Here is a 27532-nt window from a genome sequence, read left to right on the forward strand (position 1 = left end):
CCCACCACCACAAGGGAAGGTATATAAGGACTGCCCCCACACATCGGAGCTCAGAATCGAAGCTCATAGCCCTGAAGATGCAGACTGCAATGTTTGCGAAACGTCGGCGCAATGCTGAAACTCAACGCGGCATCCATCCGGAAGCCAACCAAGTCAAAATTAATAGGATCATATGCTGAATGACATTGTTTACTCATTTTTAACTATTGAATTAATTCATCATGTAATAGAACACAGTCAGGGATCAAGCTTTTATTGTGTGGTACCGGAATTTTTACTCTGCAGCACCGGAATTTTTCTGGTGCTAGACAATTGAACCCACTTTACCAGGCGGCACGGTAATTTTTGCCTGAATTTCTCCTGAAAAATCCTGGAATTGTTTTCTCCGTGCTCTTCCTTATTCCTTATTAACATCACAATATGCAAAGACCGTGAGAAGTCAATTTTCGAAAGATTCATTTTTTGTTGTCCATTTCTCTGTCGGTTTTGCGGCATATGAGTGCACATTGTTCAAAGACGATTTCGATCGGAAATTTTCAGAATTTTCCGAAAAAAAATCTCAGATTTAGATTCAGGATAGAATTTATCTAACGTAAAATAAAATTTGATCATCACATATTAATTTTTACTAAACTTCGGGATAGAAATGAGGAAACGATGACTCATGATACACTTTTATAGAACGGTAGGATAATTTTTATCAAAAATTTATCTCCATATGGGGCATTCCATGACAAATCAACAGAGTTGAACATTTAAGTCTTCGAATTCGTTCGAGAGAATTTCCACGTGTTATTTTGATGGATTAAAAAAAACAACTTCAATTTTTTTGCGATCTGACAAAGCGTTCAGCCACTATGAATTTTTGAAATTTCCCTTTTTTGAGACTTTAAACGCGATTTCTGACTTTAATTCAGGATTTTGAAAGAAAATGACTGAGACGAAAAAGTTGTATTTTTTCATGGAGATTTCAATAAAAAATTGAGTTTCTACCAATAATGAATTTTTAATGAAAGATGGGAAGAAAAATTGCCTTATTTCCGAAACTCCATTTTTAAATTCCATAATTTTTTGAGACAACATTCTTACATGTTTCTCAGTCATTTTGACGTAAAATAAAATGTGGGATATCAAAAAGGGATTTTTTAATGATTATTTCAAAAATGGAAGATTTAGGAAAATTATGAATTTCTTCATTTCCAGCGGATAACACGGTTATTCTAATTGCTGTTGCTTTTTATGGGTAGGTTTCCACGTTTTTCATACGTTTTACATAAAATTATACATTTTTAAATGAATCGCAGGGAAATCACATATATAATCATTAAAAATAATTAGATATTCACATGATGGAGCATTAAATCTTGTTCTGAGAAATTATTTCAATGAATTTTTCGTCAATTTTCCTATTTTATGTATTTCATAATTATCATAGAATCAATAACGCTTCGCCATCAGGGAATAGTCACCCACAGGTGAGACATGGTGTGTCTGTAAAATTTGATGAAGTGCTTTCGTTGAATCGAACCGAGTTTTCAGAGCATCTTTCATTTCCACGTAAATCTCATTGGACAGAAATTTAACATCTATCGCGGGAATGTTATTTGGGCTCGAAGCCCACTGGAAAAGGTCCATGGGGGTGAGAATTTGTTGATCAGCTGGGAGTTGTAGACTAGCCCGTGATGCGGCTCGCTTCAGTGTACCACCAATCCCATCGCAATCCCATCGCAACCACTCGAGTTCCAAAAAAAACGGACCCTCTCTCTCTCCTAACCAGTCTCCACCCTCAACTCCTACCATTTTTCTCATCGACCAATGAGTATTGGCCTTACAAAATTGTAAACCCAATGGCCAATGAAAATCCACCAGATTCTCCCTCTCAATCTGAAAATCCTCCAGATCCTCCCTCTCAATCTCCCAACTTACTTTCATAAAATTTGCTCTCTTCAAAGACAGTTATCTTTCAACTATCGAGCAGACCAGTCGAAAAATTAAAAAACTTAAAATCATTTCGTGAAATATCACTCGTCGATATTCTAATATATCTCTCGTGTAAAATAGTTTGTCATAAAGTGTAAAGTTCTTTCTGAACAAGTGTCTATGAATAAAATATATTTTTTAAACGATCAGGTGCTATGTCATTTAAATAAAAACAGTGAACCCAAACCAAACCTCGTTAATATTAACTCCCTAAAAATTTGTTTGTGTCATTAAAAGGCACAACAACCCCGGTGCGGCATCTTGTACTACAAAAGCAAAATCCTCTGCGAAGTCGCAGATAATTACACACTTGTTCGATTTCAAATTCTCCTTAACATGGCGCAAATAACTCGACTGTTGTTTGGCGATATACGAGTGTGGCAACAATAATACAGCTTGATTACAGAAGTTTTTCACGAATTCGTCACCATTGCATTCGATGCTTTTCAAGGTGCATTTTGGTTTGGTTATCCAGTGCTTATAAGAGATTAGCTCGAGAGGATTGTTCGTCAATTGTGTTACCAAACGCTGTCGTAACAGTTTCGTTCCTGGACTCTGTTTGCACACGCAAAGTCGCAAATTTCGAAAATCCAATGGCAGCTGTAGGGTGGCGTTCCTTGAAAGTTTGATAAATTTCATTCAGATTTCCCAACAAGCGTCGTTTTTGTTTATGAAGTTTGCCTTCAGTTGTCTTTACTGAAAGGAAATTTTTCTTGCCTCGGAGAAAAGCACTCACATCTGCTTCATAAAAACTTTCCACGAGAGCAAGTATTTCAGGTGACGAACACTGCTAAAAAATGTATAATGATAATCAATAACAATCGAATTTTCATTTGATCTTGAGATCCGCTCATGTTTTTATTCTGAAAATTACCAGTTTTGTTATAACGAGTGTACACTCCTCCGTTCTCGGCTAGTTCTTTTGCCACCTTCCCAGTATGAAATGTAGTATTGAACCTCTCAACAATCTGGGAAGCTGTCCACCTTTTGGGAAGTAGAGTTAACATCTGAATTTTCATCTCACGGCTTGTCGAGAGGTGATGATATTTATTTTTCATCTCATCCAATATTTCATCAATATCGTCACTGTGATTGTTCACTGATGTTCACTCAATCCCCAATGTTACTGTCAGGGAATCAGAGATTTTCAAGAATTTATTCGACGCTTTCAGATGCTTTCGTGGAATGGGTGAACTGCCAATTAATGATAAACCCTCATTTACAACTGGCAATATTGTGGATAAACTCAGGCCTGAAGGATTTCTTTCTAGATCACTGCCGCCGAATGAATCCATTGCTGAGATGGTTTCTGTGCTTGATTCTCTGCGAATTTCATCTTGGACATCTTCATTGCCGTGTTGATTGTCTGTAATAGTCATTAGGAATGGAAAATTTTAACATGAATTGTTATTGAAGACACAAGAAAATCATAAACACAATAGTGCAGTGGTAAAATGCAACAAATAGTTTTTCTCTATCTTGTGAAATATTGAAATACCTCAGAAATAAACAACGCGGGGGAGGGATATCGAAAGACATCTCTGTATTTCCGAGATATATGTTTCAATCAATTGATGACAGATTTCATCAATCAATTGATTCATCATCATTTCATTCATTACCCTTGACCACATCGCAACTGAATCTGATTTACCTTCATTTCCAATACAGGGCAGTTCTGGTAACTCGCCTTTGCTGATTTTTTTTCGACAGTAATCGCAGAAAAAATCATTTTGCGATAGAGATGGACAAACATTTAATATTGTTGGTGAAGGGCTCCTTAATTCCTTTTTGATAAGATGCAGTGCAAATTGGAAGGGATTACAGTAGCGATCAAAATTCTTGTTTATTCCCATATTTTTCTGTATTTTTGGCACTAAAAAGTTTCCGGAAGCATCACGAACGAAACATAATAGATTAGTATCACAAATAATCCATGACATATTTAATTATCATGGATTATAATCCATGATGATTAAATTAATCATTTATCATAGGGGCTTCGAATATGATTGAATGTTTGCTAGAGATAATCACTAATATAATCGAGTCTTTGCTAATTATGTTCAACTTGACGATAGTTTATTTTTTCTAAATGAAATTATTCATATTTCCACACAGATTCTACAAAATAATTCCATTTTATTCCTAAGTTTTCTACTCACCGAAAAATTATGACATGAGAAGATAACACTCACATAATACTATGTTGTTTCAATTATAGAATATGAAAAAATTCCTTCTGATAACGATAGGAAAGAATAAATCTTTATGAAAAGAAGACACTTCATAAATTCCCGCAACGTGGAGACTGCATTCGCGCCATTGTGTCTCTTTATACTAACGCTGTGTTCTTTTCTTACCCCCTACGCTCCCCTTCAAAACAAAGGGGGCGGGAGAATTCTTTTGTAACATCACAACCTGAGTGACCTTGACTTATCCAAATGAATTCAAACGTAGTGATCAGATACGAGGTGGAATATTCTTCCTTAACTTCAAGCTGTTGTATAGATGAATCACTGATTAGTAATTGAATCGATTTGTGAAATTTTTGCACTTCCTAGAATTTTATTGATTTTCAATACACTATTTTTTGCAATGTCTTCAACGCTCATCACTGGCGGAGTCTACAATGGTTTAGTTGACGAAGCACTTGTAGATTGCAGTTTCCCTTGTATCAGTCGATAGGATGGTAATGACTGGGATTCGAACCCGGATCATCGAGTTTGCCAGTTCATTCCCCTACCGGCCGAGCTATTTTGGGCTTCCCGTAGGCTTACTACGTAGCAATAATTATTGCTCTCATTGGAATCCTGATAAAATATTTCAGCGGGAGTAACATGCACCAATTGAGCCATTTTTCAATTCAGTAAAACGTTCTGTAATAATTTGGAATGCGAAATACCGTATCGAAGGTTTTTTTTTCTAAATTTTCCATTTTTTTTAAATCATTAAAAAATCCCTTTTTGATGTCCCACATTTTATTTTACGTCAAAATGATTGAGAAACATGTAAGAATGTTGTCTCAGAAAATTATGGAATTTAAAAATGGAGTTTCGAAAATAAGGAAATTTTTCTTTCCATCTTTCATTAAAAATTCATTATTGTTAGAAACTCAATTTTTTATTAAAATCTCCATGAAAAAATAGAACTTTTTCGTCTCAGTCATTTTCTTTCTAAATCCTGAATTAAAGTCAGAAATCGCGTTTAAAATCTCAAAGAATGAAAATTTCCAAAATTCATAGTGGCTGAACGCGTTGTCAGATCGCAAAAAACTTGAAATTTTTTTTTTAATCCATCAAAATAACACGTGGAAATTCTCTCGAACGAATTCGAAGACCTAAACTTTCAAATCTGTTGATTTGTCATGGAATGCCCATATATACATAAGTAGTGATAAGAACCAAAAAAAATTATAGAAAATTTTGAGGTCAGATTTCGTACGATATTTGGCGGTATGGCTTACATAGACTCTTTAATACACAGTTTGGAAATATTGCCGTTTTTCATGAACAATCTTGTCCGCACGAGAACCTAAGACAAAAAGTAGATACCAATTGAAAATTTGGTGTGATTCTGGCTTTGATAATACTAAAGATTGGTATTTTGGATGGGCGCAATTGGCCGAGCAGTTTCGGAGAAATTCAACCTTTTGCATAAATCTTTTTCATTAAAAGGTTGAATATTTTCCTGTAGACACCCGGTAGCATGTGGTTCCGGTTGTATGCCTGTCACAAGGATAGGGAATTGCTGCGGATCCATTCGAAAGCTTACTATCAATGGAATTGGTAGAAATAAAAAAAAGAAAGAGTTTAATAACGCAAAAAGTAACGGTCACATACCTTCTGTCGTATAGGATCGAACCCCTGCTTATCATTTCTCTCTAAAATCGACATGTTTATTTTTTATTTCTACGCGGAGAGTAGAGGCACTCTGCCAACGTTCAATGTATAACAAGAGAGGAGGGCAATGTCTGATAGGCAAAGCGCAATCGTTGGATAGTAGAAACCGTCGACAACTCAAATGTCGTGTCATTAACCCCAAACGCCAGAGAAGCGTATTAATGTCTTTGCCTTCTCACTCACTTCACTTCGACGATTACCCACGTGCGATGAAACATAATTGGAACAACTAACAGAAGTGTTACAAATTCCCACCACTGTAGTGCCCAAATTTCCACTAATAATACGTCGAGTTGTATATGCAAACTGTCGGAGAGATTCTAATGGCGACTAACAGACTACACTGACGCTCTAATTAACTCCAATGAGACGGTATTCAAAAGGTAAAATACCTTGTTTGCGAGCGCACGAGAGTTTTTTCTTAGCACCTTGGGAGGATTATAGGACTTTCACTGAGGAGGTGAAGTTACTAATTTCCCAAGGAATTAAATAGGGAGTTCATTAGTTAATTATTACGTACTGTGAATGAAAGTTGAATTTTTGTCGTTGTGTAATTGTGTCACCGGAGAGTATAATGAGTTGGAAGTAATTGGTGATTGTTGGATTTTTAATTGCTCGTTTTTTTAGGACAAAATGTGATTTAGAACAAGTGAAAGTGGATAGATGTTGAGGAGATTAAGGATCATGGCGTCAATGGAGAATTTAAGTATTGACTGACTCAGTTGTTGGCGGGGAAGGGATAGCAGTGTAGTGCAAAATTAATTTGCTTTATTTTGTAGGAAATAGATGTAAAATAAATGTGTCTGTTTTTTATGGTGTCAAGACCTTTCTCGTTAAAAATCTTATCGACTTCACCGCCAATGTCACGAATACGGAAGTTTTCGACTTTTTATTTGAATTCGGCAAGCTACTCTCCAACTATTTCATAACATTATTGATAAGCCTAGATAGATAATAACACAGGAACACTTCAAATGTGATGAATAAATTATCTCTACTGGAGGTAGTGCAGGACTCAAGTCAGGAAAAATCAAACTGCGAAAAGCCAAGTATATAGGTCATTTTTTCCAATAATTACCAAATGCTTCAAAAGACACTTCTCGTTAGAGCATATTTTGTCGGGTATTCCCCATTTTTTATCCCATTTCTTTATTCTTCAAAATTAAGGCAATTTTGCTAGCAACTGAACAGTGCAAGAGCACTACTTAGTAATACTAATAGGGATGGCAAGATAATGTAATGGTGTTGATTCATTTTTTTGCTCCCAAGTCGAGAGACGCTTCGGAAGGTAAAAAAACAGCAATGTCACGTTTTTGTGATTATCTAAGCCGTTGCCTCAAAATATTATTATTGTTATTATTTATTTTCTGCGTATGGGTTACATAGCCCTGTTGCAGGGGGGAAAAATATACATAGCATATACATGTGTGTATGATGATATTTACATTTGGCATGGAAAGTTGGTAGAAATTGCTAATTAGAGAAGAATACAAAGAAGTGCAGATGGTCTTATTGTAGGAATATTACAATAAACAAGCGATCAATTTAGTTACGCACAAAACTGATTGATTTTTGGAGCGAACGTATAGAAGCATTTGCCTGATCAACATTTCGTCTGACTGCTAAACAATTCAGAGCAAATTTATAAATGGCCTTGATTTCGGAGTAATTAGCATTAAAAATGATATTTCCGAAAGGACGGTTGGCAAAGTGGGGGAAACCACTGTACAAAGTTTTGCGCATACTGGCCGATACTGAACAGCTCAAGAAAAAGTGTTGAAGGGTATCCTGTTCATTTTTTTCGCAGTATTTACAAGTACTCTGAGGACTGAAGGATACTTTCGCATTCGAAACATAAAAATAACAACTAAATTTGTTCGCAAGTCGCAGTTGAGCAATGATTCGTTTAATATGTAAATTGTGGTTATCAGTAAGGTATTGAGATTTCCATACATATGATTGGGGGCAGAAGGGAGGAATGGACTGGCAGGAGGCAGAGACAGACCTCCTCTCAAGGTCTTCACGTCTGAGGAGGTTTTCAAAATCAGCAAAAATTTCAATAGTTTTGGGGACTAACGTTGAATAATTGAAGTCATCCCAGAGGGATTCATGATTAGTTAACTCAAGGAATTTACGAATCTGGGAGGCCCAGTTATAAGAGTCATTACAGCCGGAGTTGGAGCTCAGTTGAATCAGTCTAGTGACACAAATTCTGGGGAGAAATGAGTTTTCCTGCTCAAGAATTTTCAGCAGCCAGTCCCATGATAACTTCATGACTCTGTAACTCACGTGAACAAGATTAGTTTCAAGCCTGAGTGCCCAACCTGGGGTGCACCTAGGGAGGTTCAGTGTGCGCTTGAAAAAATCTTGTTGCGCTTTTTCTAAATCCTCATTCTGAAGAAGGCCCCAGGAGGGGATAGCATACAGAAGGGTGGAACTTATTAGTGAATTATACAAGGTGACGTATGTTCTCCAGGAACTAACATTCAAACTAGTGAGATTCGCGAGGGCCGCCCCAGTTGCCATTTTAGCCTTTGTAATGGCGTATCTGGCAGCCTCATTACCGAGTCCATTCCTTGAGAGAGGTATACCTAGGTACAGGTATGATTTGACCACCTCGAGCTCAGAGCCCTTATATCGCTTAAATCTAGAATTGAAGCATTTTATTCTCCCTGTTCTCTTGAATACCATGATCTTTGTTTTTGAAACGTTCACAGCAAGACCATTAAGATCACAATAATCCGCGAGGGCGCCAAGTGCTCTTTGCAATTTGATGTGCGAATCTACCAAAATAGCTGTATCATCAGCATACAGCAACATCAAAACATCTGTGACGCCGTCAATGTTCAATCCGGAGATATTCCTGTCACGGAAGAATTGTTCGAAATCAGAAATATATAAGATGAATAAAAGAGCACTCAGCGTCTCCCCTTGGAGTACCCCTTCCGTAACCTCAAACTTTTCCGAAAGCTGATTGCCACTTTTAGCTTGGATCTTCGCTTTGTCATACAGGGATTTTAATGACCCTACTTATTTTTGAACTCATCCCAAGATTGTTCAGCTTGGTCCAGAGTCTGTCATGAGGTATCGAGTCGAAGGCCTTTGGAAGTCGACAAAAATACAAAAAACTTCCCGTTTTGGTAGACGTAATTGGAGCTGTACAGCAGAAAGAAGGGTGAAAATGGCTTCGGTGCATCCAATGTCAGCCCTAAAACCAAACTGAGACTGGGGCAGGATGTTATTCCTTTCGGCCCAGCATTCAAGCCTTTCCTTGATGATGTAAGTGAAGATCTTGGTGAGATGGTTCACAAGAGCGATACCTCGGTAATTAATGGGATCAGCCCTATCCCCTTTTTTGAAAATCATGGATAAGCACGTTTGACCAATCCTCGGGACAGATCTCAGTATCAATAACAAAATTGAAAAGATCAACCATATACTTTCTGCCACTGAAAGGCAGAGCAGAATAAAATTCGTTGGCAATGAGATCCGGGCCCGTGGCTTTGTCACGTTTGAGTTTTTTAAGAATCGATTCTAATTCAGTCAGAGAGACATGCTGTTCCAGTTCCGGGACGAAATTAATTGTCGGAATGAAAATTGGAATACCTCTTGGCGGATAGATTTTCTTGCAGAAATCATTCCAATGCTCAATCGCGACATCACAAGTGTACAATGCTTTAGGTTTTATTTTTTTAAATGTTTTCCAAAAGGAATTAGAGTTGGATTGATTGTTTAAGGCTACAGTTATCAGGTTGCTTCAAAATAAACCGGAATCATATTATATTGTCCAAACAAGAGAGCAAGCATTTTCCCTTCCGAATGGAAATATTGTAATCATCCAAATTTAAGTTGCTCATTTGTTGTGTTATGTATGTATGCATGGGTGTGTTCATTTTTGAAGAAATCTCTATAAGGAAGTTATCGAATTTCATCATTTTTTTCGGGCTAATAGACTTTAATGAACCCTATTTATCGGCAATTAAAATTCAATTTACCGTACAACATCAGAGATCTTGATATTTTTTCAAAAATAAAATTCCAACGATCACTCAAATAACCATTACGAGAAGGGATTTTAATCATAGCCTTAAAAAAATGATGCCAGTTTCTCGTGATTCTATCGAACTATGATAATCATATTCAGTGTTGACTTCTAGGACAGTGTTTGTGAGATTTTTTCCACGATCGGTTGTTCATGATTACCGGAAAAACGTTAGCAAAATTGATTACATTATGATGCGAAAATTCATTCCATTGCCTTTTTAATCTACTTTTAAAAAATCCAGTGTAACGTTTTTCGAAACCTCTATTGCGCTAATCTAGCATTTTTATAATTAAAAATATGGCTTTCTTAATTTTGTATATCATATCACGGTAAAACTATTTTACTGCTACAAAAAATTATGTATGTAGTTATCGACTAAAAACTCGATTACTTTTATAAATTCTTTTATAATTAGTAATACTGTATTGACAAATTTGAAACTGTAATTAATTTTTTTTCACCCCGGCGGGTGCAAAGTAACATTTTCTTACTTTGCGCCTATGCCGGGGCGAGAAATATTGTTCTAACCGCGGGAAGTAAAATAAAGGACCCTTACCCAAGTGCTTACCACTAATTCCGGTAATTCCGTACGTGGGCACGCCTCATTAATCTTACCTCCCTAGGTTACAAATATATTATTATCTGTAAAAACACTGGGCCAAGACAAAGTTTTGTTTAATTCCTACTAGGAAGTCGAAGTTTTTGAAAAATACATAAAAATAAAAAAGGAAGCCAAGTCAGGAATTTTGAATAAATGGTGATAGTGCACAATCCGGTTTCTATAAGAATGAGTTCCCCGGAATGTTCTCTTTATTCCTGATACAAATATTGATATTTTCGAATCGTTTTTCATGGAGTTATCGTATGTCACCGTCAAAAGCATATACCCCTTCCGCTGGTTTGCCGTCGGGGGTAAAAAAAATAGTTCTCAATGGAATAAGTATTCTAAAAAAACTCTCCATGAAATAAAAAATCAGTAGGAGCAGGACCAACGTCCTTGACACGGATCAAAGGATGGAGGATTAGATTGATACAGACAGTGAGTTGAAAAACTCCGCGCTAAGAACGTTGGTTCTGCTCCTACTGATTTTTTATTTCATGGAGAATTTTTTTAGAATACTTATTCCATTGAGAACTATTTTATATGATTAGGCCCGATAAACCGCGATTCTAACCTCGCTTCGCTCGGTTAGATCGCGGTTTTCGGGCCCAACGACATAAAATATCGTATGTCACACGGCGATAAACGCATTATCTGGTGAATGTGGCTTTATAATACTTTTATCGCCTGATGACATAATATACTATTTCTTATAGAAGCCTGATTGTGTACTATCACCATTTATTCAAAATTCCTAACTTGGCTTCCTTTTTTATTTTTATGTATTTTTGAGAAACTTCGACTTACCAGTAGGAATCAAACAAAACTTTTTCTTGGCTCAGTTTTTTTACAAAAACATTTGTTTTTATGTTTTTAGGCAAATTTGATAATTTTTTGCAAATTAGCAAGGACTGTTTTTACGTCCGGTGAAATTTGTTCTTTTCAATTCAATTTAACTCACTCATTTTTCATAAGATAGAGCATTCTTTGAATCAACAATTGAAGGGAAATAAACAGTTCTACTCCAGATTTATTGTCTCCACCGAATTTCAATTTTTAATCATCTATTAATAATTTTCTGACTTGATTTGGTTCCTTATTCAATTTTTGCTCTGATGATTTCTATGTGGATTGTATTTCTTGGAAAGATGAATTGATTTCCTTACAGGAGTAGTCGAACAAAATGTTCACAAAGAATTCTTTTTGAAAACATCTGCTTTTGTTTTTTTGTTTTTAAAACTATTAGGGAAACATTGGGTGGTATGGACTCTTCTGACTTCTTGTTTCAATATTTATAACCAAGGAGCAAGTTTATCGATTGAGCTCAGTCTAAGCTTATTACAAAGAGGCTGACTCTACTTTAATTTTTTGTAAATTCTATTTCATCAACACTTCAATAAGACATCAACATTTTGAAAAGGGTTCAAGTGTCCATTTAATCCCACCGTCTCCTACTAATTTTTCCCAAATAATCACAAAATTGTTCGCATTTCACTGCCACTTAATTTAGAGAATTTTTTTTCCACGGAATGAAAACATTTTCTGTTACACTCGGAGAAAATAGTATATTTCGTAACGAGTGCAAAAAAGTGTTTTTTGGCGAGCAGGAGGTTTATATCACGAGCCGAAGGCGAGTGATATAATCCCACGAGCTAAAAAACATTTTTTCACGAGTTACGAACAATATTTTTCGTCACAATGTGGCGGAAATTGGACTTTTAGGCACGCGGAGCGTGCCGAAAAGTTCACTTTTCATCACAGCGTGATGAAAATAAATATTTTCTTTTCGAATTTAACTATTCACGGACATTTAATACTTGATTACACAATATTTTCGACACATCTCACTTTTGTCACATTCCAAACATAAACCGATAACCTCACAAACAGTACATAAACTACCTTTATGTCCGAGGTCCGCATATGAATATAGATATGGCGGGATGAAATTCGAATTTTCGACGAGAGAAAACAAAATAGAACACCGAGTCGATTTTCCGTTTCATTCTAATAAGTGATTTAACGTGAAGCAGAACATTTCCCGTGGTTCTTCATAACAACATCACAACTCACATTCAAATGGACTGGTGGCAACACTTCAACGTTGGGCATGGCATGAGGCTCAGTTGGACCGGCGCTGCCAACGTTACAACTTGATTCTCTGACTTTATAATGTGAATCTCGAAAATGTGAATATTAACCCGTCGCTATGCGCGTATCTTTTTTACTGTTAATCCAAAAAAATACCATAGTTACACCGTTGAAAAGCTCATAGGCGATTTATCTAATGTAACTAACGATACATGCCCGGTTTGTCGTCCCGTTTCCATTATATCGAATGTAAATCATTTAGAGGTAGTGGAGGGGGAAGTTCTGTCGTGTATAGATACGCGGTGCACTCGGCCTGATGTTTTGCTCAGTCGGTCAAAACTTTTCTTGGCCAATACGCTACCGCGTATCTCGATTGAGGGGAGACTACTATGAGTTTTAAAAGTCACGAGCAATTGGAATAAGATTTCTCATACATTGAAGACCGATTATATATGTCTAACAATGAATAATTAGCGAAAAAAATTGGTTGTTTATTGTTCATTTGCCCCGCAGACGCTTAAAATGTTAAAAATAGTCCTGGGCCTCCAATTTTTGAGCTATTGAGGTTTTTTTTCAAAATTCTTGAAAAAATTTGTACAATAACAATTATGAATTAGTTTATTGGAATTTGACTCCTACATAACTAGTTTTGTTTTTTTTTTAAATAAAAATTGCACCATTCATATAAAAGTCCAAAAAACTTTTCTGAAAGAATCGAAAATTTATTTTACATATTATAAAGATTTTTTTTTCCTATTTTACTTTAATAGCACAAATTTTTATATTAAATAAGACTAAATTAGCTGCGTAGGAATCGAATTTCAAAAAATTAATTCGTAATTGTTATTGTACATATTTTTTTCAAAAATTTGAAAAAAAAACTTCTGTAGCCCAAGAATTGGAGGCCCCGGACTATTTTTAACATTTTAAGCGTGTACAGGGCAAACGATCAATAAACAATCAATTTTTTTACCCTAACTATTCGGTTTTAGATATATATAGTCGATTTTCCATGCATGAGAAATCTCGCTCCAATCGCCCGGGACTTTTAAAACTCATAGTAGTCTCCCCTCAAGCTTTCAACTATAAGTAAAAAATTATATATGTGTTTATACATCGTATTAAGTATGTATATTTGTACATCGCCCCTGCTATTACAATTGGCCTCCGCCATATTTCACTCAGTATTGATAATTGATCGCTGCGAAATCATCGAAACAACTTGATCTAAAAAAATTGTCTCCTAAGCCCTCCCTCAGAAATGACATATCCCCTCGATAAGTCCTAACCCATCGTACTACCTCCCGGAAGTTTCACCGCTGTTGGAAAGAAAGTGGAGGGTAACAAGGAACGAGTTCGATAAATCCGCCCGGCTTTATCCATTCCTAAAGCCCAGCAATTGTTCGCGAGATGCTTCACCCGTGTGCGCAGGAGTGCGAGATATCGCATAGACTAAGGTATACTGTACTAAAAATAAAAAAATTAAGAGACAAAATGAAAAAAAAATACCTAAAAGAGGTAAACGAGCGAGAGAGAGAGAGGGATTACGTGATGGGTTGAGATGGTGGTTGAATTCACGGTGGATGAAGAAGGAAAAAGCAGAGAGGACTCTCGGCCAATTGGCGAGCAGCCTTGAACCTTTGGCTGGCCAAAGGGCTCCGACCCTCAGACTGGTTTCACGAGAGAGACCCAGTGCCGTAATTCAAAACCAAACCCAATATTATTCTCCAAAATACCGAATCAGAGTCATCAAAATCGGACCTAAGTGATCACACCAGAATGAAAATGACCTCTTAAAAAACGATGACAAAGACCTTAAAGAATGGTCCAAAAGAAAATAAAAGATCTATCGGAAACACGCCGTGCTGAATTTGATCTTCATGCCAAATGGATAAACACCAGAAAACAAATGAACAATAGCAATAGTCTCAAGAATAGATCTGAATGTCAAGAAGACAGAGGTCAGTACGGTCCTGGGCCAGGGGATGAGGTGGAGAGTCCTCCTTGTACTCATGGTGAAAAAAAAGAAAACACAAATAAAGATAAAGAGAGAGGGGGAAATACTTGGAGTAAGAGCTAGAGGGAGATGGGGGATGCTTGATACGAATGAGTTGGTGAAAGAGAGGAGTTTTAAGTTGGTGGTATGGAAGGAGCATGGGTAAAGGCATTGCAGGAGGAGATACAGTCTCCAGTGCCGGGCAAGACGCCAGTCTTACTGAGCTCCTCAGAGTCTTAACGACTGTATGATTCTGCGTATTTAGTTAATTGTGGTGTTGATAATTGAGTTTCGGTGTTTTGATTTGTGAATTGGAGGTGATTGGACTATCAGGTAGGATGAGAAGTCAGGAACCATCCAATTTATGTCATATTCTTCCGAGTTTTCTTTCTGTCGTTCCACTTTTAATGGCTTCAATAATTCATGATGACAAAAAGATCACTACGGAAGATCCTGATGGACACTAGAACACTTCATCGCGATAAAATACAGGAACAGTGGGAATTGAAGAAAGGATTCGACAACACACTTTCCCCCCAGTGGGCGCCAATAGACTCCATCGTCCAAGTGAAAAATGATTCTTTTCCATTTGAGAGGGGAAAAAGAAAATCTTGGGGTTTTCTATCGGTGGAAAAAAGAGGCGAAAAAGGCTGTGTGGACTGAGGTTTCCCGGCATAAATTCTCGTGGTCTTCGTATCCAGCTCGCTGGACATTTTCACGATGTGACTTCTACGTGACTCCTGAGAGAGACCGCAATGAAAAAAACGATAATAGACGTTGATGCATTGGCAGAAGAGAGATGGTGCCTTTTGAGGCTATCGAATTTTTTTTTAGTCTTGAAAGAGAGCCTTATCAGGGCTTCATGTCTAAAAAAATTCCGGCAAAAAACCTCGTTAACAAAACTTGTTTAAAACAACTTGATAACAAAAAAACTTTAAGAAAAAAAAATTCGAATAACCTGAACTTCAAAAAACTTGAGAAAACCTTTTAAACTTTTAATGCATGAAAAAAACTGCGAAAAAAATGAAAAAGTCCACACATTTATACATACATACATAAAGAGACCTTCTGAAAATCGCATATTCGGAATTTTTGAACCATATTTAGTTACCCCGACACAAATTTGGAAACTTAAATGTGAACGGATACAAAGCTTCTATTCCAAAGAAAAAATGGAAAAAAATCGAACAACCCTCAATGCAAAACGTCGTACCCAGAGTAAACAGCATCAAGTCTCGATTACAAATGATTTGACACAAATTCATATGCACGAGGAAATAAATCACCCAACTTTTCATATCCGCACAACACAATACTTAAAGCACAACATTCGAAGCAATCCCTCTCAAATATTGCAAAGTAGCACGTTTGCTACTTTAATTCCGAATACAAACACAGATTTTCCCTATATTCATACAAAAGACAAGATAACCGAAAAGTTTTATTGACGGAAGTTCAATTTGACAAAAGTTCGATCTACCAAAAGCTCACTTTTCCAAGTTGAATATAACCAGGTTTTTTTAACGAAGTTTTTAGACGTGCTGCGCCTTATCAGTGACTTTCAATGAATCACCGAATTTCCAGCGTTTAGAATGGAATTTTTCGCTGAAAATCTCGTTCTAATCTCTTTCATCTCCCAAAAAATCTTCGAATCGATTGAACAGAATTGCACGAATGATTACTTTAAATTCATATTGTTCTATGTTTTTTGTTTGTCATCGAAGAATAATCTAATTAATCCAAATGTGCTAATGAATTTCATCAATCTGTTAATTTTCTCTGCATGACAATCTTCCTACAGCCAATTCTATCAAATGCGAGAGGCAACGAAACCCTCTTACATGCTTCATTCACTGGAAGTAGCTGTTTGGCACAAGTGTCTGCTGGAGAACTCCTGGGTAGAACTCACGAGGAACTAGTGCTCCTTCTGATTCAGCTGAGACGACAGAGTGCAGCCATCTGCAAGGCCATGGAAACGTGCCACGTGGAGATTGAGGCACAGGTCCTTATTTCAGTGTGTCAACAATTCATTTTCCATTATTGTTCTTCAAGGTGCTGGGGACTCGGGCTAGAACCTCATTAATCATTAATTAATTGCCGTTGATTAACAATCTTCTCTCTAATGCTTTCACCAGGTCTTTGGGAATATTTAAAAACTCCCTAATTGCGTTGACAGGGAAAGAAAAGAGGAGAGGAGGAGGAATGAGGCTACAAAGAAACTTGTGGCAATATAACTCTGGCAAAGTTTTCCAACGACTAATCGAGTCTGAATTAATAATTCCGCACTCCTCCATCTCACTCTCCTCTCTTCATATTGGAGAGGAGATTGAATGAGTTGGGGCCAATTCTACTAATCGATTCTCCTCGACCGAGTTCGGAAATTAAGTTTCGTCTAGGGTTGAAAAAAGATTCAGTGATGGCGAGTTAAAGTACGATAAATTATTCGATCATCCCGTTAAATAATTTTTATGGCTTACTTGTTAGCACAATCCCTTCGAACATTGTGATGGAGGGTTTATTATATTTCTGGGAGATTGCTCTACGAAATTGTGAGGGGATTGGGAGGCTTGACTGTTATGTGTCGGAAGGTAGACGAGGGAGTAAATGGATGGAATTATCTGAAGGAAATGTGAATGTTTAATGAGTCGAGGGCTTGTAGGGTCATTTAGTGGCTTTGGTTGAAGGTGCCCTTTGAAAGGTTTTTAGCTCGTCTTCGAAGTATTTAAGGAATTAACTTCGAAGTTTCTGGTACAGGACAGAATATACTAGAATTGGGAAATAAGTATCAATTATAAAAGCAGTAAGTGAAGTGACGAGATGAGATGAGTCAATTTCATTCAAACTTTAGTTTTAAATGTTGATTGATACTTTTTTTCGGAACATTCATTTTCCCCTGAAAGAATGTTTGGCATGTGAATTCTCCTAGCATACAATCGTTCATCATTGCAACGTCGAGAAAAGTTTTTATATTGCTGTACCCGATAAACTAATACATTTTTAACTTCCCTTCGCTCGGCCCAAACACGGTTTTCGGTTCCAGCAACAAACAAAATATTATAGTTCATTCATTGCAAACGAGCATATCTGACGAATACGACACAGGCCTCGCATTCATCAAATGCACCCTTCGCCAACTCGTATGTTTTTTTTTTTTTATATTCCGGCCCTTTCTGCCCTCTGATTGGCTAATCGGCCCTATCCAACCCTATGCATGCGACTGTGGATTCTGCACTGCACCGCATTCGCACTCCTATAGAACATAGGAGTAGCATGGGAAACCACAGAAAACCCGTGCCGGTACAGGCGGTCACTATACTAGCGACCTCCCGCTCGCCGGAGCCTCCGGTTGAAAAACTCGGTTCCACGCTGAATCGAACTCACAACCTTTCGCACACTAGACTCGCCCCTAGCCGCTTCGGCCACCGACGTCGGTAAACAACTCGTATGTTAATGTACTATTTATGAATATGTTCGAATCTGTGAGGGATTGACGATTTTTCTCGTGAGAAGTCCGGCATCTAGTTTCGATTTGAAAATTGTTCACACCGAGAGAAGTCTCTTTGTAATAACATTTTATACCTCGATATTTATCAATTCGAGTTGAGCCAGTTCTCATTTCACTTCGGTATCGATGCTAACTTTGAGAAGAATTTCTGATCGGTATTTTGGAATCCGTGTGAGATCAACAAACATAAGGAATAACGAACTTGTAGGCAGCTCTCATTCCATTCGTTAGAAAAGATAAATATTCCTTTAGTTCTGAACCAGTTCCGGTAAATATGAAGAGACATCAAGATGTTTTTAAGGGGAGACTACTATGAGTTTTAAAAGTCGCGGGCTATTGAAGTGAGATTTCTCATTCAATGAAAATCGATTATATGTATAAAAACGAATAATTAGTGCAAAAAAATTAATTGTTTATTGTTCGTTTGCCCCGCAGATGCTTAAAGTGTTAAAAATACAGTTTTTAATTTTTAATTTTTGAAAAAATGTGCACAATAACAATTACGAATTAGTTTTTTGAAATTCGACTCCTACACAACTAATACCGTTTTGTTTAATATAAAAATTTGCGTCATTCATGTAAAATAGGCAGAAAAATTATCTTTAAAATATTTACAATATATTCTCGACTCTTTCAGAAACATTTTTCGGGCTATTTTACGTGAATGGGAAATTTTTTTATAAAAAAATGAAATTAGCTGTGTAGGAGTTGAATTTCAAAAACTAATTCGTAATTGTTATTACACAAATTTTTTCAAAAATTAAAAAAAATTAAACTTCTATAGCTCAAAAATTGAAGGCCCTAGACTATTTTTAACATTTTAAGCGCCTGCGGGGCAAATGAACAATGAACAATTAAACCCAGATTATTTTACATGGTCAACCTTAGATGTTTTTAAGGCACAAATTACTTAAGGATAATCGAGCGAGCCCGGAGGGTTAGAAAAAAAGCAGCCATTTTTTTAAAAGTATTCTTTAAATGATGGAAAAGGCATGTGCAAAGTTTCAGACTGCTGGGGAGCATGGTTAATTTATTATGAATTTTTGAAAAAGTGGTCATTTAACCCGTGATCTTATGGAAATCACAAAAAAACTGTAAAACCCAAGGAAAAAATGCAGCCAAAGTCATGAAACTTTAGACACATTTAGAACATGTGATCAATGATTTTTTGAATGAAAAAGATCGCCTGGGAGCATTGTTTATTAATAATTGCGAAAAAAGTACTGAAAAATGACATTTCTGCGCACGCAGCCCATACGAGCAGCAACGTCCCAAGTACCGATCGGGTGGGGGTAACGCGGTAAATTTAAACGTCTCTTGAGAGAGAGCGATGAAGCGTTGTGATTGGAGCTCCCTCGAGCCAGTGGTACCAGCTCGTGGTGAAAAAAAAACTACCGACGATGTTGCCACTTTTTCGCATGGATTAATATTTTTTCATTTATTAAAAAAAACAATCTGAACACCATTCAATGCGTGGAACAGATACAAATAAATTTGATAAGCTCTAAAAATAATTTTTAACCGGAGATACTCCCTAATATTGCCTGAATTTTGAATCCGAATGCGAAAAATTTTTTTGTTCAGCGATTGATTTTCTGCAGGAAAACAATAAAAACCCCTCCGCCTCACCTCCTACCTTTCCTCCTCGCCCGATTATCCTTGATAGCTCAATAGCTCAATGGGTAGAGCACCTGTCCGGCAAACAGAAAATGTGGGATCATACCCCACTTCTTTTCGAGCCCGTATGCCTCCGAATTTTTTAATTTGTGTATTGTTAATTATTTAATTATTTCCCTCATATAGAAGTCCGGAAAGTCAATGGATAGCAAGTAGCATCCCGCTTTTCAAGTAATTTATGGCTTAAAAACATCTAAGGTNGAACAATGAACAATTAAACCCAGATTATTTTACATGGTCAACCTTAGATGTTTTTAAGGCACAAATTACTTAAGGATAATCGAGCGAGCCCGGAGGGTTAGAAAAAAAGCAGCCATTTTTTTAAAAGTATTCTTTAAATGATGGAAAAGGCATGTGCAAAGTTTCAGACTGCTGGGGAGCATGGTTAATTTATTATGAATTTTTGAAAAAGTGGTCATTTAACCCGTGATCTTATGGAAATCACAAAAAAACTGTAAAACCCAAGGAAAAAATGCAGCCAAAGTCATGAAACTTTAGACACATTTAGAACATGTGATCAATGATTTTTTGAATGAAAAAGATCGCCTGGGAGCATTGTTTATTAATAATTGCGAAAAAAGTACTGAAAAATGACATTTCTGCGCACGCAGCCCATACGAGCAGCAACGTCCCAAGTACCGATCGGGTGGGGGTAACGCGGTAAATTTAAACGTCTCTTGAGAGAGAGCGATGAAGCGTTGTGATTGGAGCTCCCTCGAGCCAGTGGTACCAGCTCGTGGTGAAAAAAAAACTACCGACGATGTTGCCACTTTTTCGCATGGATTAATATTTTTTCATTTATTAAAAAAAACAATCTGAACACCATTCAATGCGTGGAACAGATACAAATAAATTTGATAAGCTCTAAAAATAATTTTTAACCGGAGATACTCCCTAATATTGCCTGAATTTTGAATCCGAATGCGAAAAATTTTTTTGTTCAGCGATTGATTTTCTGCAGGAAAACAATAAAAACCCCTCCGCCTCACCTCCTACCTTTCCTCCTCGCCCGATTATCCTTGATAGCTCAATAGCTCAATGGGTAGAGCACCTGTCCGGCAAACAGAAAATGTGGGATCATACCCCACTTCTTTTCGAGCCCGTATGCCTCCGAATTTTTTAATTTGTGTATTGTTAATTATTTAATTATTTCCCTCATATAGAAGTCCGGAAAGTCAATGGATAGCAAGTAGCATCCCGCTTTTCAAGTAATTTATGGCTTAAAAACATCTAAGGTTGACCGTGTAAAATAGCGCTGGGATAATATAGATATTCAATATACCGGTCGTAAAATCTCTTTCTTTGTGAATAAACAATTAATTTTTTTGCACTTATTATTCGTTTTTAGACATATATATATAATCGATCTTCAATGTATAAGAAATCTCATTCGAATAGCCCGCAACTTTAAAACTCATAGTAGTCTCCCCTTAATCCGCAAATATTCATAGAATATTCATCAACCGAAGTGGACCTGTCTCTCATTGCACTTCATTGTTGAAACTAACTCTAAGCAGTATTTCTGATCGATGTCTTCGAATCTGTGACAGATCAACCAACTCTTAAAAGATCCCGATATAAACTTCATCAACTGCTCTAATTTTTATAATATCTTTTTAGAATAGGATTGTAAATCAAAAAGGCCGGTTTCTGCAGGAATTGAGTAATATAAATTGACACACATTTCGATATTTTCAAACCAGAAACATACCTACCCCTACCCCTTTCTAATATCATTTAAATTACCTCGACATTTATCAATTTCATTAATCAAACTTGACCAATCACTTATTTCACCTGACTATTGAAAGAATCCTCGGGAAGAAGTTCTTATGAATATCTCCGAATCTCTGAAAGGTGGGCTAATGCTCATGAGGACCTTTTCTACAGTTCTCATTTAAGTCGATAAATATATCCTCATGGGAACTTCATCATCTCTCTTGGATTCAAAGATATTCACCATCAAAGTAGATCAGTTTCCGTAAAATTAAAAAGTGAAAATCGACACACTTAAATGTTTTTAATCAACGAACATATCTACTCTCTTTCTAATCACACTTAGAGTGGTTACCTTGAACGATATATACAGTTGCCCCTTTCCCCCGATCATACTCGAGAACTACTTTCTATCAAGGACTCAATATCCGTTCTGGCCGATCCATTAATATCAGACACATTTCAGCCATTCCACTGTTCGTACCAACGTTCTTACCTCTCTTCTTCGTCACTTCGCATTCAACTAATAAAACCCAAAAGCAAGTGTGTGAACTGACTCTTTTAACATTTATTTTTATTTTTAGGTGCTTATTAAAAGCTAGGAGAAATTAAATTTTTCAGGAGAAATTAAGGCAAAAATTACCGTGCCCTCTGGTAAAGTGGTAAAGTTCAATTGTCTAGCAAGGCATTTTAAGCTAGCACAGCCAAATCAGCATAATCAAAAGATCTTGAATGCATTTAAAAACTTACGTTTGTTGCTCATTTGTTGCGTAAAAAAAATGTTTTTGCTCTTACAGTTTTTTTTAATTTAGCTGGCTGTGCCAGCTTTTTAAAAGCTAGCACCGCCAATATATAAATCGCAATACCAATTGAATGGGGGAAGCGTACAAATTCCGAAAATCTATAAATATAAGCAACAAATGAGTCTCGAGTATGTACACCCCTAAAATTATAAAAATTTCGCAGTTCAATAATAATAAAAAAAAACTATTGAGTAAGATCAGGTGTACAAACTTTAAAAATTATCCAACAAAAAAGCTGTACAAACTTCGAAATGAGGTCTCCCCTGACGTACGGACCCTTGCGAAGTTTGTACACCCCCTCGCAAGGATGGACTCACTCGTTTTCCAAATGAATCTAATTGAAAATTTGATTTCGAAAACTGGCTCGATTACCATGCAGCAGCGGTAGGTGTACAAACTTTCAAATGAGGTCTGCCCTGAAGTGAGGGCCGTTACGAGATTTGCACACCTCCAGAGAGCGATAAACACACTACTTTTATAAATTAATCCAATTGAATATTTTCGTTTGAACACTACCTTGTTCACTAAACAACAGGGATTGCTGTACAAACTTCAAAACGAGGTCCGCCCTGAAGGGAAGGCCCTTGTAAAGTTTGTACATCCTTCCTGAGTGGACGAGTCACCATTTCCATTAACGAGGCTAACCTGACTTTTCCCGTGGAACACTGTTTTATTCGCTAAGCGGAAAGGGCAGGTGTACAAATCTTGAAATGAAGTTCGCGTTGAAGTAACGACCATTGCGAAGTTTGTACACTCTCTCGTGAGGAAGAAATTGACTCCGTTTCCAGAAAAATCCGAATGGATATTTTTGTTGGAAAACTGTCTTGTGCGCCAAATAACAAGGATAGGTTTACAAACTTTAAAATGGGGTCTGCCCTGAAGTGCGGGCCCTTACGAAGTTTGTACATCGTCCGGGAGCGAGAAACACTACTTTTACAAACTAGTTCAATTGAATATTTTCGTTTGAACACTGTCTTGTTCACTAAACAGCAGAGGTTGCTGTATAAACTTCAAAATGACGTTCGCCCTGAAGGGAAGGCCCTTGTAAAGTTTATACACCCTTCCTGAGTGGACGAGTCACCATTTCCGTTAATGATTTGACGATTTGATTTTTTTGGAAAAGGAATCAATTCCGTCCTTACGAGAGAGTGTACAAACTTCGCAAGGGTCGTTACTTCAACGCGAACTTCATTCCAAGGTTTGTACACCTGCCCTTTCCGCTTAGCGAACAAAACAGTGTTCCACGAGAAATGTCAGGTTAGCCTCGTTAACGGAAATGGTGACTCATCCACTCAGGAAGGGTGCACATACTATACAAGGGCCTTCCCTTCAGCGCTGACGTCATTTTGAAGTTTGTACAGCAACCCCTGCTGTTTAGTGAATAAAGGCAGTGTTCAAACGAAAATATTCAATTGGACTAGTTTGTAAAAGTAGTGTGTTTCTCGCTCCCGGAAGGTGTATAAACTTCGCAAGGGCCGGCACTTCAGGGCAAACCCCATTTCGAAATTTGTACACCTACCCTTGTTGTTTGTCCAACAAGATAGTTTTCCAACAAAAATATTCATTTGGATTTTTCTGGAAAAGGTTTTAGGTGACTCTGGGCGCTTCAAGTGACCAGCCGCGCATATTCTATTCTATTCTATTCTATTCTATTCTTCTGGAAAAGGAGTCAATTGCTTCCTCACGAGAGAATGTACAAACTTCGCAAGGGTCGCTACATGACTCGTGCAACAGTACTTTTTCCTACTCTTTGCGGTACATTTCGCCTGGAAAGACCATCTGAACCCACTTTACAGTGCGAGCACGGTAATTTTTCTCGTACATTTCTCTCCGTGTATTGAAATAGTACATTACATGCCCGAGCCTTGGAAATAGATCACCGTCCCTCACGTGCAAGATTGCCTTCCGAGCCGAAGGCGAGGATGGCAAGCACGTGGGGGAGGGTGATATGTTTTCCATGGCGAGGTGTGTATATTAATTTTCGTGTCGAGGGACCTGCGCGCCACGAAATTGGCGTTTTTCATGTCCCGTGACACGAAAAAAAATCTCGCTTATTTACCCCTGAATTTCACCATTTCAAATAGAAATACTCATATCTCTTTTTATTTCGTATTTTTTCAGGCGAGGCCTGTTGAATTGGACCAACCACGAAGACTTGAGAATCTGCAAAAGCTCGACGAGCTCAAAAAACATCTGATGGACCTCGAAAAACAGGTGAAGTTTTCAAGGAAGTCTTTCCGCATTTAGAATATAAACTTTTTTGATGATTTTTTTGGGATGAGAACATCATTATAAGTTGCTTTTGGCGTTGTCCTAGTGAATGAAAAAAAATCCGTTGAATTTTTGTCCTCTCCGGCTCGACCGGAGCACTTCTGATAATATGAAAATATATTCTCGGTCTCTAACTTTTTCATTTTTGCTGAAGTTGATTTGAGAGAGAAAATGGTAAAACCTACTGAATAATCTCAATCTCAGTGTTTTTTCTAATAAGCATCTCCGAATCTGGGGGAGCTACTGGAAATTTTCCAGAAAGAATCGACGTGAAAAATCTTTTTTTTTATAGGAGAGAAACGACAACTACAAGTTATGTCTCCACAAATATTTTAGTTTTACACTTTGATTCCAAGATAATATTTTCTGAAAACAGATCTTGAACAGAAGTTTACTCAACCTGTTTCATAAATTCTCGTCTGATATGATCTTATTTTAGTTCATATTTTGATTGTGTTGTAATAATCTTATTATTTAGAAGTATTTTCTTAGTCCTTATTTTCGTCTTCTAAAATGAGTTTGAACAATTCAACTTCAGGGTGAATGGTAAATATGCATTAATCTGAGGGAGATAGCGAGATTTTGCAGCAAGAACTTTTTTTTATAAAAAATTTTCGCTTTAGACTTCTGAGATATTTTTTAGAAACTGTGAACAGGCCAATTGTTACACGATTAAGAGAAATTCGAGTTTCGTGGTAGGATCTAAAATAAAAGAACCACCTAAATGGGGATATGATGGCTTTTATACATTCAAGAATGTTTTCATTAACAGAAAAAAATGATTTGAAGTAAAAATAACAAACCAAAGAGTAATTAAATTAAGCAGCCGAAACCCCTAATTTTTGGACAACTGGGCCATTTTTTTGGTTTATTAAATGTCAATTAATAGAAAAAATACTTGATCACATGATCATACACGAGTAATATTATTGAAAGGTGAAATAATCAGTTATAATACCCCGAGTCGGAAATACTCGATTAATTTTCAAGCATGAGGGGTATTCAGCGGATTATTCCCCCCATTCAAATTTCGATCAATGGGAGCTGGGATTTAAGATTTTCGTGGTATAACAAATGATTTTTTATTTAATATTCAGTTAGTTTCATCGTGATACAATTCAGTGCAAGGAAAAATGGAAAGACAAATTATTGATGCATATGCAAATTTGTGCAGTTAAAAATACAATTATTATAATGTGAGCAGGCTAGTCAGGAAAGGGGGGAATAGCATTTGTAGGTGCAGGTACAATATTCTGCTCATTTGAGGGGCCATCTCGACGCATCCGTTTTACGAGCTGTGCATGGTGTTTTTCGTCTAGTTGGAGATATGGTTTGATGGAGCTGACGTTGGAGTGACCAGTGATCTTGACGATTTGCTGCTCCCCAACACCAGCTTTTGCCAAGTTGGATACTGCAGTTGGTCGATTCGAGAGATTGGTGATTTTTTTACCTTGAGTGTCCAACCCTGCTTTCTAGGCAGCCTCATTGATCCATGTCCCCAGCAAATTTTTTCCAACAGGAGCATCCTTGTACCACCCGATGCTGTCTGGGCTTTTCCAATGGGGATTGACGTTTAGAAATAACCTCTCCGTCTTGACATTACTGCCTCTTTTTGACTTGAGCTTTTTCAGCAGTCGCACCGGGCAGTTCTGCGGATTTTCATCATTCGGGATGAGCCATTTGCTGCTCGCACACTTCTTATCACCTCCCTGGGTAATTTAGGTGAATATGGTATTATATTCAATCCCGCCTGTGTTCCTGCCATCAGTTCCAGTTTCATCTTTGAAGTGGTGTGTCGTGGCAGAGGCTCCTTCCCCTCCTCTCCAAGCCAACTCTACCGATACAAGAATAAATAATTTTTTCTGGAATCCATCTGGTGTTTCTTCATCGTAGCAATTCACCATCGCATCAATGTCGGTTTTCTCTAAGGCTGTTGCATGTGATGTCAGATCCCACGCTCCTATTGATCGAGATTTGAATCGGGGGGATAGAATAGCATAGAATAGAATATTCCCAGCCGGTCACTTAAAGCGCCCAGAGTCACCTAAATCATACGATCTTTTGTAACATCCGCCTTAGTTTCGGTCAGTCACACAGCCCCAGCCCTGTGTTTCTCACTAGGCTAATAAGGCTGGTGACAGCCGCTTGTTGTAAGTCCTCTGGTTCCAGGAAAGCCTGGCCCCAGATTTTATAGCGACGGAGTGCTAATAGGGGGCATTCATATAAAATGTGGATGACGCCCTCCTTATCGCCTCCGCACAGTCTGCAGTCTTCTTGTTCTGCAAGTTTCATCTTGAAAAGATGGGCTCTGAGAGCTGTATGACCCATAAGGAGCCCTACTGCTACCCTCAGATCCCCTCTGTGCAGCTCCAGAAGCTTTCTGCTTCTAACTCTTAGTTGCCCCCTCATAAGCAGTTTCGCTTGTCTGCAGGTCGCAACTTTCTCCCAACGCCTTACATGATCTCGCTGGAAATGATCTTTAATAAGAGTTTTTCCCACTGCGAAGGGCATGCCAAGCAGGCCGTGTGAGGGCACACTTTCTGTACCCTCCTTGGCCAGCTTATCTGCCTCTTCATTACCCAGAATCCCATGGTGACCTGGTACCCAGGTTACGGTGACCCGGTTGTTTTTACCCAGTGTGTCCAATGCCTGCATGCATTCCCACACCACCTGTGACTCTGTAGTGGGTTTTTCCAGGGCGTGTATCGTCGCCTGGCTGTCACTGCAGATGAATATTTCCATCTTTTTTGTGTCTCTCGCGTTCAGATACTCTGCACACTTAAGTATGCCCAGCATTTCTGCTTGAAAGACGGTTGAATGATGGCCCAGTGGAAAACTCTCTCTGAAGCCATCTTGCAGACGGTAGATGCCTGCCCCAAAACTTTCATTGAAGCCAGAGCCGTCCGTATACCAGTAGTCCTTTCTTGGTCCTGGTTTAAGTTCCG

General features: G+C 37.6%; 1 protein-coding gene across 1 annotated transcript in view; it reads left to right on the forward strand.

Moving 5' to 3' along the window:
• The window catches only part of LOC107041533, a gene marked incomplete at its 3' end in the record, with an annotated part of 149583 nt that overhangs the window by 99440 nt on the left and 22611 nt on the right, over positions 1–27532 (forward strand). The window contains 1 exon segment of the mRNA XM_029126339.1: positions 24438–24530. Coding sequence (XP_028982172.1) covers positions 24438–24530 — 93 coding nt within the window.

This window comes from Diachasma alloeum, unplaced genomic scaffold, assembly GCF_001412515.2.
Source record: "Diachasma alloeum isolate Michigan unplaced genomic scaffold, Dall2.0 Dall_scaffold_00367, whole genome shotgun sequence".
Classification (NCBI taxonomy): Eukaryota; Metazoa; Arthropoda; class Insecta; order Hymenoptera; family Braconidae; genus Diachasma; species Diachasma alloeum.